We start from the raw sequence: 12,536 nt of genomic DNA, 5'->3' as shown, positions 1-12,536 counted from the left end.
ACAAAATGCAAATAAATTCTTTAAGGGTTCCTTTTCTTTTTGGGTATTATCCAAAATTAGTTATAAGCTTCCGCAGAAATTCATTCGGAATTTCGCTTTATGTATTTTATTAATTGCCGGATTTATCATAAAAATTTGAAGCATGCTTATTTGTTGGTTGGTGTTTTTGCCCTTCATTCGTAGGTTTCTCTTCATTCATGCCATGATTAATTTTTTGTATGAAAAGCATTTAGTTGCAATCTATAGTCATATAATTTGCTATATGTGAAAATGTAAAAGTCAAGCCAGAATTTATGAGCGAGAGTGAAGCCTTGATCATTAGTGGTTGGTCACGTTTCACGAGAAAAGCATGCGAACAGCTATAAAATTGTTGGATTTCAAAGTGCTCCCTTTGCAAGTTAATAGCAAAGTCTTTGTTTCGTTGTGCAAGTTCAAATACCTCATGACATCCTGGAGGAAGCATTGTAAATCATGCATTCTCGTTTGGGTAAGATTCCAATCCATTTTATTTGGAATTTTGTTAAACCCAGTCGCATTCCCTATATTTCTTGCAACTTTATTCTTGTTTCTATGTTACCACGTGCCACTTATTAATGATCGCTGTAAATGTTTTTTTTTTTTCTTTTGTATTTCTTAATCATGCACTAAAACGGACTTTGATTCCTGGAATTCTCACTGTTTTATGAAATAAAGAAATCAAAAAGCTGATCGTCTATTGTTAATTATTAAGGTATCAGTTACATTATGTAATGTTCTAAAGGAGGAAATTACGAGTTTTAAGTGGATCATTTCATTTTCAAAGATGTTAATCATAAACTGTTGTGAAGATATTTAGATATTTTAAAAATTGAGCCATAGTATCAAGACAGTTGGTGATGTAATCATATCAGTCCATAGAAGTGGGTAGTCTTCTGCGCTCTTTGTACATATTAATTTCATTTCGTAACAATTCTTTTATAAAAAATAGCAAGTTGTTTTATTCTCTCGGGATCTTGGCAATTTTAAAAACGTTTCCACTTGGAAGCATAAACCTCGAAAAAGAAATATGAAAGAATAAAAGTACAAGAGATATGAAAGAATAAGTGCGGAAGGGAAATTGTAGCAGCCATTCACGATTTCTACTTCATAATTAGTTTTTTTTCTTTCGGGAGTTACTTTGAAATTAATATTCTTTTTTATCCATGCAAAAGGCGAGACCCAAAGTACTTTTTGTTTTTTTTCTTTTTTTTTCCTTTTTTTTTTTGAGGGTAGGGATCTATTTATGCTACTTATTTGAAAATGTCAGTGGATGGTTTTCCTTCTAGGATTTATAGCTTTGTTAGTATTTATAAATGATCTACTATTTTTTTTTTTTTTTTTTGCTTTTGAAAAATTGTATTGTTTCCCAATCTTGAATGACAAATGAAACTTGGAGAGCTTTTATCATCGGAAAGACGAATCGCTATAAACATTTATAAAAAGAAACAATCTATGCTGAGCAGGAAAGACTCTATGTGCTCGCACTAGAACTACCAATTTTCAGAACATGCAAAGAAGCAAGCTTCCAGGCATTGATAATTTCCGTGATACTTCGACAATTTACGGCCATATTTAAGCGCTTATCGAACTGTGTATTGATATCGATCAAGTTAACACCACCGTAGGACCACCGATCACGCCATATGGATGCCTTAGATTCCGGATAGTTCAAAGGTATCACTAATCGCAATGGAGGTACTAGGAGCTGAAAGTTAATAAGGAGATGAAATTGCAATCAAAAACAGAGAATTATAAGGGAAAAAATCAAAATATTGCAATGTGAAGATTTTTCAACAGATCAAGCAAAGAGATCATACCACGTTAAATTATCAATGAAATCAAAGATTAGAGATGAAACCTCTAACAGAGACAAGCTTACAATATCGTTTTCGATAAACACTTGAATTTCTGTACAGTCATCTGATATTGGAATAAATTCAGGGTCAAATCTAAAACCGTATTTTTATTAAGATGTCAAGTGGTTTTCGACGTTTCATAATCACATTGAATACCTTAATATAAATTATGAATTGGAATAAGAAAAGCATATATCATCTGTATTATTAAATAGTTATAAATATGACCTGTAATTGTGTGGCCGAAGTTGATCTGATGCTTCTTGTGATAATTCTAGTCGTGAACCATCTTGGCATATCACCGCTATCCGTTCTAAAATACGACGAAATTACTATAAGTTTATAAACTTAAAAAAAAAAAAAAAAAAAAACAAGAATAATAATAATATTATTAGCAATTGGTAATTGGTAGGTTTAATCCAGCAAAGTTTAATGCCAGTAAATTAATATAAATACTGCAAATTATAATTATCAATTAATAAAAATAATATTACAGAAAACAAACCATCAGAATCTTCTTCTTTTTTGATTCGTTTGACTGGTATTACACCTTTACTTTCCTTACTTTTCGTTTTTTCTTCTTTAACTAAATTCATCACTTTTTCTGGAACTCTGGAATTTCGAAACATATAGAAATATTTCAGTAAATTTCATATTAAGCTTAAATTTCTAGCAAAAGAATGACAACGAGTAAGACAAAACAAAATAATCAATATTTGTATGTAAATAATATTGAAATTAATGCAATTGTTACCTTAGTGTGAAAAATAACGATTCTAGCGATTTCTTTTAAAGCTTATATTTTAAATTAAGTCAAATCTCAAATCCAATTAATCGAGATTTTTACACTAAGAAATAAATTCAACAGACTTACTTTATTGCGTATTGATGGAAGTCATCCCAAGGATCTGGAAGCGGTGTCTTCGGAGTATCACCACTCTCCAGACGTAAAGCATCTATTAACGGAAAACAAAGTGAATCACGTTCGATTAAATTTCTTACACTAACAACCAGCTTTTCCAGAAGTTTCAACTCTACTTTCCTGCAAAACTCAACTTTTGAACAAAATGGAATAAGTTCGAGAAGAGACAGAACTGATAACGCATATTTGAGAATTTTATTACTAGACTTATAAATTTATTAATTAAATACATTAAAAATTTAATCAAAATGCAAATCTGGACTTTCGAAAATATGATATAATTGGTATTCTGCATGAAATCAATGCAATAAAAAAAATATTAAATCGAAAAATTTACCGACGATTTTCCATTATTTCAAGAAGGCGCTCAAATTTCGACTTCGGTGCCTGTCCATCCAAACTGTAAACAAAAGAAGTCTTCAAATTCAGCATGAGCATTGAAATAATACAGTTATTCCAATAATTAATATTTGACTGAACTTTATTTAAAATTAATTCCTTTATGGCGATAATTCAAATAATTAAAAAACAAGAATAAGTGAAAATTACCGATTTCTTTCAAGCAGTCTTTTGATATGTTCATGATAAGGTTTCAATAACTCTAGTTTCTGACTATAAAGTGGTTCATCTGAGCTTTTATCACCTTTACTACTTATTGTACTGTGTGTCGCAGTTGCATTTTCTGAAATAGGAGAATTAATTAGATTTCATAGGAAATTCTTTTATGCCTAAATTATTTTTTCAAAATTTTTTACAATAAGAAAAGCTTATTACCAGGATGATGCTGCGTGTAAATTGCAGTTGGAACACTGTTTGGGCCCTTATGATGCAAAGAAGAAGATTGTTGCAGAGTGGGTCCTACAGACGATGGCTGTGTAAGAGTAATTTGTTGTTGTGGGTTATAATTTTGGACATTTCCGGGATCCTGTGATTGATACTGTATATTTTGAGGAGCATTCATATTACTTGTCATATAATGACCTGGCATGCGTCTGAAATTTTGTTTAAAATTGCTTCAGTTTACATAAACTTGAGACAAAAATTGCACATTTCATTTTAAAATTCTTTAGTTCAATATAAATTAAACTACATGGGTAAAGTAAACGTTTTGAGGTCAAATTCCATTCTTCGCTTCATAAAGTTATGAATGTTTAACATTTCATGCGTATAAATGCTCTTACAATAAATCTTTTTACCTACCAGTACTTTTCTTAAAACTTACTGCACAGAGACCTGTGCTGGTCCCATTTGTCCCATACCAGTTTGCAACGAAACGTTTTGCGCTGGATATGGTACTGGACCACTCTGCACAGTCCCCATACGCACCATTTGTGTATTTCCTTTAAGAAATATTATTTGTTAGATAAATAAACTTCAAGCTTATTATCCTATGGATTATTTTTAATTTTCTTCGAGCATTATGAAACTATTCTTATCTTCAGACTTCTAATTAAATTTGTCAACGTAACAAACCTTGAGCCATACCAACTTGCTGATTCAGCCCAACACTAATCATCATTCCACCACTATTCATCGTGCCTTGACCAGGATATTGTTGTGTTAACTACAAATGCTAAATTTAAACTTTCCAAATACAATTAACAACTGTAAAAACAAAATTAATTTCCTGCAAATTTTTGCAAACTTATCCAAAAAGATACATTACAATCTCTGTTCAAAATGAATGATGATGGACACACATCATTAATACTTCCACTATACTCTTGAAACATCATTCTGTTAAAACATATGGCGCAACACCGAACTTTTTACCTATCCATTAAATTTATTCAAACACCAGGCAATTTTTATAACCTGATTTCAAAGACTAATTAATAAAGCTAAATCTTCACTCGAACACGTCCTTGTATAAATCCTAGAGCAACTTGTCGTTTTTTTTCAGCACTTGTTTCTGCATTAATTTGTTGTTGAGCCATCTGTTGTACTTCAGGTGGTAGCCGCGACAACGCATCGCTCATTGTCCTAAAAAAGAGTACATTCTGTAACTTTTGATTAGAACATTCTGTGACCTTCAGATCTGTCAATTTTGAAGAAATTTCCAAGTTCGACACAAGAAGATTGATATAAAAAATTAAATACTAAAATGAGTAAACTGCACAAGTAGAAGAATAATTTCTTAAAATATAAGTAAGTAACATACATAAGCCTTGGCTGCATTTGCGGATTTTGTACATACTGTCCGGATGCGATCTGTACTGGTTGCTGACCGGGTTGCATCATTGCCATGCCATATCTGGAAATTTAAAGAGTTCATTTGTGAGACTAAATTAACTTCCCAGAATACTTGAGATTTTTGCAAATTACAAAAACATTCACTAACTTGCTTAAATTTCATCGATTTTTGTTCAGTGAATTAGAAACTATCCTATATGATCCAATCTATACATCTCAATGTCACCTCAAATGACAAGGCAATCGGAATAAATTTCGGAAATTTTAAGAGTGTAAAGAGAACAATGCAACATGCCAGGTGAGTATAAAATGGTCCCAAATCTTTGATAATTATGTACAGCCATAAAAATAAGACAAATAATTTGATGGTAAACAATCTCAAGTTTAAGCAAAGTTTTGTAGAAAAAGAAGAAAACAATAACAGTGAAAAAAATTAATAATACTTACCTCTGTTGCCTATGCAAATGTTGCGGTGTCACAGTTGTCGGTACAGAAATCTATAAAACATACAAATTTTGTCTTAATATTATTCCTTTCACTACCGTTTATTTGATAATTGAATGATCTGAATCAAAATGAATAATTTGACGAATGATAAAATGAAGCAAACCGTTACTAACAAAAGAACAAATAAGTAAGTATAAAAGTAAAACTATTAATTTAAAATAATTACATATAAAAGCAATACAACTTTATCAATTAATTAAATTCAATAAACAAATATTGGATTTCATCCTTTCTTATTTTCTTATTCTGTTTGCTATTTAGCTCAAGACAAGATTAACGTGTAAGATTTGAAAAATAAAAGAAGAAAAAAATAAGCTAACCATTCGAGGATTTTGCATCCGTTGTCCTTGTTGCATTATAAACTGTTGTTGATCGACGTAATTCATAGCTAAAATTTGTTCCCTTTTTATAGAAATTATTTGAATAAAATGTAGAAAAGAAAGAAAAAAAAAAAAAAAAAAAAAGAAACTAAAACACTACGACAAATTACAATGCAAAAAATATACATTTTAATTTAACATAAAATGTCAGCTAAGAATTAGGAATTCAAACTAATTTTGACTAATAAATTTAATCATTGGCAACTCATACTTGAACCAATGTCACTTTGAAGCAATTCCTCTTCCGCCTGAGCAAGATGACACGACCTCTTGCGCCAGGACAAGATGGCACAGTTTATGGTTAATGTTAAATAGCTATTGTTAGAATTAGATGGGAAATTTCTGTGATTGCATTTTTGAGAGTTTCATGCAAATGTTTATCGATGTTTCTTTCAACTTGCATATAATATATATAAATATTGGAGTATTTCATCTTCTTCTTTCATAATTCTTTATTCGGTATCTCAATAAATACTTAATGCATTTGCATGCAAACTTTTATGAATGCATAACCAAACTTAGAAAATATCAAGGTGTAATAGAAGTTGAAAATAAAATTAAAATTTTTAACAACAATAATAAATATAATTGCAGGTGAAAATAAAAGAAAAAGAAACAAAGAGATGACACGGAAGCAATCAGATTGTGATACTTTTCAAAAGGTAATAGTTTATCCTAAAAGAATAATAGATTTATCTTGAAGAAGTAATAATTTATCGAATAGATTTTTTTTTTTATTTTCAAGAATAAAAATTATTTTCAATATCAATTAATTGTCATAGTTGCACGTGCACAAAATGATGGAAGGCGATTATTTCTGTTTGATACGTTTAATGTAGTATTGAAAGTATTGTTTAATTATAGTTGGATGCATCAAAAATCCGTAATGTGTGTATAATTGCTCACGTAGATCACGGTAAAACGTGTCTTGCTGATTGTCTTATCTCATCGAATGGATTAATTTCGACTAGAATGGCTGGTAAATTACGTTATATGGATAGTCGCGAGGTAGTTTTTGTTACCATTTTTAGGTTTTTTTTATAAAAAATAAAATAACATTCAGTCTTTATCCTTTTAATGAGTTAATGAGTTATAGAAGTTGTATTTTGTAAAATACGATTTTTGGAATGAAAATTTGAGTTAGGTTTTGAAATTATATTCAATATGATAATATCATAAAGCGGCCTATGAATGGATTCTTTTTAACATTTATAAGCATTCAGGATGAGCAAATTCGTGGCATAACGATGAAAGCTTCAGCAATTGCTCTAGTATACGAGAACAATATCATAAATTTGATTGACAGTCCTGGTCATGTTGATTTTTCTGATGAAGTTTCCTCAGTATTGCTGTTGTCAGATATAGCCTTTTTGGTGATCGATGTGGTTTGTTGGACATTTTATTCTTAAATTTAAAATTTTTTATGAATGAAAATTTTTCTTGTTTTTGAATTTGCATCTAGTGAAAAATGTGAGGATTCATGACACTGAATGTTTTGCACTCAAATAATAAAAAAACAAAAAAATTTCCATAATGCTAAAGTAAGCATATGTTGTTTGTTTTCCGTCGGTTATCAGTTAAAGTTTAGTGATCCCTTTAATATGAGTGTCTCATTGATTCGAATGCTGTTTCTTCAAATAATTAAATTACTGATTAAAAAACTAAATTTGCATTCATTTTTTGATTTTTGCTGCAGTTTTTAAAAAACTAACCTTTTCTTTCATACTTCCAGTTCTGTAATTCGCTTCTGTTTAGGTTGAAGGACTTTGCTCACAAACTGAATTTCTCCTTCGGCAAGCAATTCAGCTAAATTTAGAAATAATTCTTGTTTTCAACAAAATTGATCGATTAGCTATAGAAATGAAACAAACTCCTGCTGAAGCATTTGCTCATATACGGCGTTTGCTGGAACAAGTAAGCTTAGTGAGATTGATTTTTGTCAAGATAATGAAATTTAGGTATAGCAGAAATTTTTGAATCAGAAATTAATGACTTCGATTTACGCTTATGTTTCATTCGAACCTGTTCTTTTGGAATTTCATTCGAACCTGTTCTTTTGGAATTTCTTCGAAGATGAACAGAAACCAAGAACAAATATAAATCATTTTCAGGTTAATAGTTGTATCAGTCAGATTATTTCTGGTGTTCTAGTTGAGCAGGAAGATTGGCATAGTGTTGAACGTGCTGAAAAGGGCTTGTATTTTTCACCAGAAAATGAAAATGTTATTTTTGCTTCAGCTTTGCATGGTTTGTTGTATGCGTTGTCATATACTTCAGTTTTTTCACTCAAACTGGGTTTGAAAAAATGGTCCAATATTTCAATTTCGTGGGAACTGCATGTTGCTTTAACTTTTTTTTTTGATATTTTTTCTAGGTTATGGATTTTCCTTGTTGGATTTCTCCCAGATTTGGTCCAAGAAAATTAGTATACCAGAGAAGGATATATTATCAAAACTCTTTACGGATTCATATTTTTCAAAAGGCGTGATCAAAGAAGGAGCAGAATGTCTAGGAAAGAAAACTTTATTTGAGCAGTTCATCTTGCAACCATTATGGGATGTTCATAAATCTGGCCTTGTAGATGAAGATTTGGAGAAACTGAAGGTTTTTATAATTCAGTTTTCTTTTGATGAACATTGTGTGATTTGATATTACAAAAGTAACATTTAATGCGAACGTCAGATTCAGCAATTTTTCACATGATTTTCAGGCATTTGCTGATAAAATGAATGTCAAAATTCGAAGCAGACGTACAATGGAAGCATTCGATGAATTTATGCGCGGTTGGCTTCCTCTGACGAAAGCTTGTTTCCGAGCTGCCATCGGCTCGTCACCTTCATCTCAATCCTTCACACATCCTCGCCGCCTAGCGTCATTGTCTTTGGATGAAAATCATTCTCTTTATGAAACCGTTAGAGCATGTGACAGTTCAGCTACTACTGTCGTTTTTGTTGCTAAAATATTGCAGTATGGTGAAACTGTATTAGTAATGTGCCGTGTGCTTTCTGGAAGTATTCGGAAAGATGACCAACTATTTTTGATTAATAATAAACATTCAAATGGAACTGTCCTCGAAAGGTGTTCATTTCATCTTATATTTTGTGTTTTTTGTATGAAATGAAATATTGTTGTAATTTTGCTGACTTCAATTCTGAATTCATTATTTTAACAAATTCCACCATAAGTATGTTTTTCTGGACTTTACTCTTTACTCTCCAATGATTTATCTTAGGTAGTTTTTTTTTTAATTATAAAAAATGATGTTTGTTCGGGTATCTTTCAATTTCTCTATGTTTTCAGCTTTTCTCAATTTATTCATTTCCGAAGTTTCAGGCCATTGGTAACCATTTGCGGAGTTTATTTACTTATGGGCCGTGAAAAAATTGCGGTGGATTGTGTCGTCGCAGGTGCAGTATGTGCAATCGAATTTTCGAGTGAAATGTTAGCAACAACTCTTTGTAGCGAAGCAGTTTCGGAGGGACTGATTCGTGTTACTCATGGTGCAAAACCGTTGGTCCGTGTGTCGGTTCAACCGGAAGGTGGTCTAGATGAACTTAAAAGTTTACGAACTGCTCTAAAGCAACTTAGCGTTTTAGATTCAAATATTCGAGTTGTCGAGCAAGAAAATGGTGAATTAGCCATGTTTGCTGCAGGTATTATTTGTCCTGAATTCATTCTTTTTCTTCATTTTTTCAATATATTTCCTGATTAATTTTCTGATTACTGGTAATTAACGTTATCTATTTGCTATTTTAATCATTTTTATGCGAAAATTTTTACACTTGAAACTTTTTTTGTTAGTAGTTACTTTATTCGTAGGTCCTTTATTGCTATTATTCTATCTCTTCCACACATTTTTAGGCGAAGTTCATCTTCAGAAATGCCTTACTGATTTGTATAATATGGGGCAGAGCAATATAAAAGTGTCGGAACCCTCAGTACCTTTCTTCGAAACTATAATTTCTATACCTGGATTACCTAACAATTCAATGCAACCTGTTGTAAGCATATGCTCTTGTCTTTATTACGAAATGATGGAAATTCTGTAAAATATTCGAACTTCAGTTTTTAGTATCTAATCTCTAATTTTCATCTGTAATGTATTCATAATTGTTTTAATTTATTTCTTCGTATTTTGAACGCACCTTCTAATTTTCTATTTCCTATCATTAACTTTACATATGAGTAGTGATATGTGGAATAGAGACGGGTTGATTTGTTCAATTGATATTAAATGTTCTATTCTTTTAGGTTTATTTTTAGGATTGCAATGTTCGCAGCGGTGCAGCCAAAATAAAATTGCGTGCAGCAGCATTGCCGCGAGAACTTCTTGAAGTTTTGGAGAAAAATGAGGATATCTTACGTGATTTACGAGAAGGAAAATTTACCTCAGCGATAGAGGATTTACATAAAATTTTGCTGAATGATTGTGTGAATTGGCTGAAGGATTTAAAAGGAAGTTTTTGGTCAAAACAGCGAACCGAGCAACTTAGGTAAAATATACGAATTATACGAAATATACGAATTATTAATTTATTTTCATATATGTAGAGATAGGTGGATAAATAGATTAGATAAACAGGAGAGAATTTCTTTGCAAGGTTAATGGAGTATCTCTTTAAAACTAAGTTAGCTGTTCTTCGTTCACTAAAACAAGAATATCTTTATCTGTCAAATTGTTTATTTGACTTGACAGCTGCGCTTTTGTCAGTTAAGATCGCACGTTTATTTATGATTGATTTAAGAGTCTCGTGCACAAAACTCCAGTTAGTTCTACTTTTTTTTAAAGATTCAATTAAAATTTCATTTTTCATTTTTTAATTTTTTCTAGACATTTCATCGATAGGATATGGGCATTTGGACCACCCAGAGCTAGATTTAACATATTGTTCAATGCAACGGAAGATTATAATAGGCCATCAATATGGGAAAGTATGTTTTTCTCAACTTCACAAATTTTTCTCGACTATTCTAATTTTTTTAAATCATTCCACTCCTATTTTCATTGCAGCTTATTTGCAAAGGGGTTGCAAGGTTGTTGAATTGATTAGGGAAGTTCTTTTTTTTTCTCTCTCTCTCTCTCCTTTCTCTTGGTTTGTTCTCCTTTGCGTGTAATTCTAAGTAGAGCTAATTGGATAAATAATTTTCTTTTTTTTTAATGCCATATTTCTTTTCCAGAAGGTACTTCCAAGTTACGATGTTTTGATCAATCGATAATAGCGGGTTTTGATTTAGCGGTAGGAGCTGGTCCCTTATGTGAAGAACCAATGTGGGGTACTGCTATTGTTGTTGATGAATGGACTGTAAATGAAGTTGATGATCCAACAATGGCTGGAGCCTTGATATCCGGGATGAAGCAGGCATGCAGGTCAGTTTCTTTTTTTGTGTGAGTATAAACTTGGAACATTTTAACTAAAGAAGTTGGTAGAAGTGAATTTAGATTGTTTAAAGAAAAAAACACCTAACTTTCAAAGACTTATATGATACAAAAAACTAAATAACGATCGATAGAACTACTTCTAACCATTATGTGTTTTCTTACTAATTTGATAGTAATTTTTCTAGGTCATTTCTTTTTCCAAAATTGTATTTTCTAATTTATATGATCTCTTTCATTTCCATTTAATAGTTTAGCATTTCAGAGAAGCACAAAAAAAGCATCCACTTCGACTTATGGCTGCGATGTACAAATGTGTAGTACAAACAAATGCTCAAGCGTTAGGCAAAGTGCATACAGTTCTTTCACAAAGGCGAGCAAAGGTTTGTTTTGAAGGATAATAATGTTAACTTTTCGTGAAGTAATTTTTTGAAATCTTATCGAAATTGAATTTTACAATTCTGAGTAATTACCTCGTCTTTAAGATATTAAATGAGGATATGAACCAATCGAATGGGTTATTTGTTGTTGAGGCACATTTACCAGTTATTGAAAGTTTTTCGTTTTGTGAACAACTAAGGAAGAAAACAAGTGGTCTTTCTTCGGGTCAGTTGGAATTTTCACACTGGGAAATAATCGATGAAGATCCGTTTTGGGAACCTACTACCGAGGATGAGGTTAAAAACTTTTTGAGATTTAATAAATCTTTGAATTTCAATATATTACTTGACAAAATATAGCAAAAGTCCATTTTGAGGTTAAATTAAATTCTTTAATAAAATAAAGAACTTAAAATTTTGATGATCGAGTTAAATGTTTAAATTTCAAATCAAATATCTGATTAATTTACTTTTAGGTTGAATTGTATGGTGTCAAAGGTGATGCTATAAACCGAGCTCGTGTTTACATGGATGCAGTAAGGAAGCGAAAGGGTTTATTAACTGATGAACTAATTGTAATTAACGCCGAAAAACAACGCACCTTGAAAAGAAATCGTTGAATGTTACATTACTTTTTTAGAAATAAGAAATATCAGTAAATATTAGTGTAATGACTACGCAAGTTTAGTTTCAGATTAAATTATACAATGTCGACGATTCTTTTTAAAATTATTTGTTTTGTACAAAAATCTTTTCTAATAAATTTTTGAAATTAAATATTGCTTATATTTGTCATATGATACTGCGATTCCTTTTTTAATAGAATTTAAATAACTTTACGTGCACCCTAATTCTGAATTTTTTCCAAATTGCCAAATAACCAAGAAGTATTCCTAATAATGC

The 12,536-nt window shown here is 31.0% G+C and overlaps 2 protein-coding genes across 2 annotated transcripts; one reads left to right on the top strand and one right to left on the bottom strand.

Moving 5' to 3' along the window:
• Positions 1 to 1,489: 1,489 nt before the first annotated feature.
• Positions 1,490 to 5,882, bottom strand: Bm9010 (Uncharacterized protein; the record flags this gene model as incomplete). The annotated part of the gene is made up of 14 exons (XM_001895053.1): positions 1,490 to 1,723; positions 1,898 to 1,967; positions 2,103 to 2,187; positions 2,380 to 2,486; positions 2,749 to 2,916; positions 3,134 to 3,196; positions 3,346 to 3,478; positions 3,571 to 3,788; positions 4,019 to 4,136; positions 4,270 to 4,360; positions 4,650 to 4,779; positions 4,958 to 5,050; positions 5,437 to 5,486; positions 5,817 to 5,882. 14 exons carry the CDS (start codon positions 5,880 to 5,882, stop codon positions 1,490 to 1,492), a joined length of 1,626 nt encoding a protein of 541 aa, XP_001895088.1.
• A 251-nt stretch (positions 5,883 to 6,133) lies between these two features.
• On the top strand, positions 6,134 to 12,253 carry Bm4979 (Elongation factor Tu GTP binding domain containing protein; the record flags this gene model as incomplete). The annotated part of the gene is made up of 16 exons (XM_043079837.1): positions 6,134 to 6,176; positions 6,471 to 6,538; positions 6,741 to 6,884; positions 7,100 to 7,261; positions 7,632 to 7,790; positions 7,988 to 8,123; positions 8,251 to 8,480; positions 8,587 to 8,954; positions 9,210 to 9,529; positions 9,738 to 9,877; positions 10,140 to 10,369; positions 10,708 to 10,808; positions 11,055 to 11,244; positions 11,519 to 11,636; positions 11,739 to 11,930; positions 12,110 to 12,253. 16 exons carry the CDS (start codon positions 6,134 to 6,136, stop codon positions 12,251 to 12,253), a joined length of 2,745 nt encoding a protein of 914 aa, XP_042935771.1.
• Between the last annotated feature and the right edge of the window lie 283 nt (positions 12,254 to 12,536).

The sequence above is a fragment of the Brugia malayi genome (assembly GCF_000002995.4).
Source record: "Brugia malayi strain FR3 genome assembly, contig: Bm_v4_Chr3_scaffold_001, whole genome shotgun sequence".
NCBI lineage: Eukaryota > Metazoa > Nematoda > Chromadorea > Rhabditida > Onchocercidae > Brugia > Brugia malayi.
Note: the sequence above shows the minus strand (reverse complement) of the source record. Positions and strands in the feature narration are given on the sequence as shown.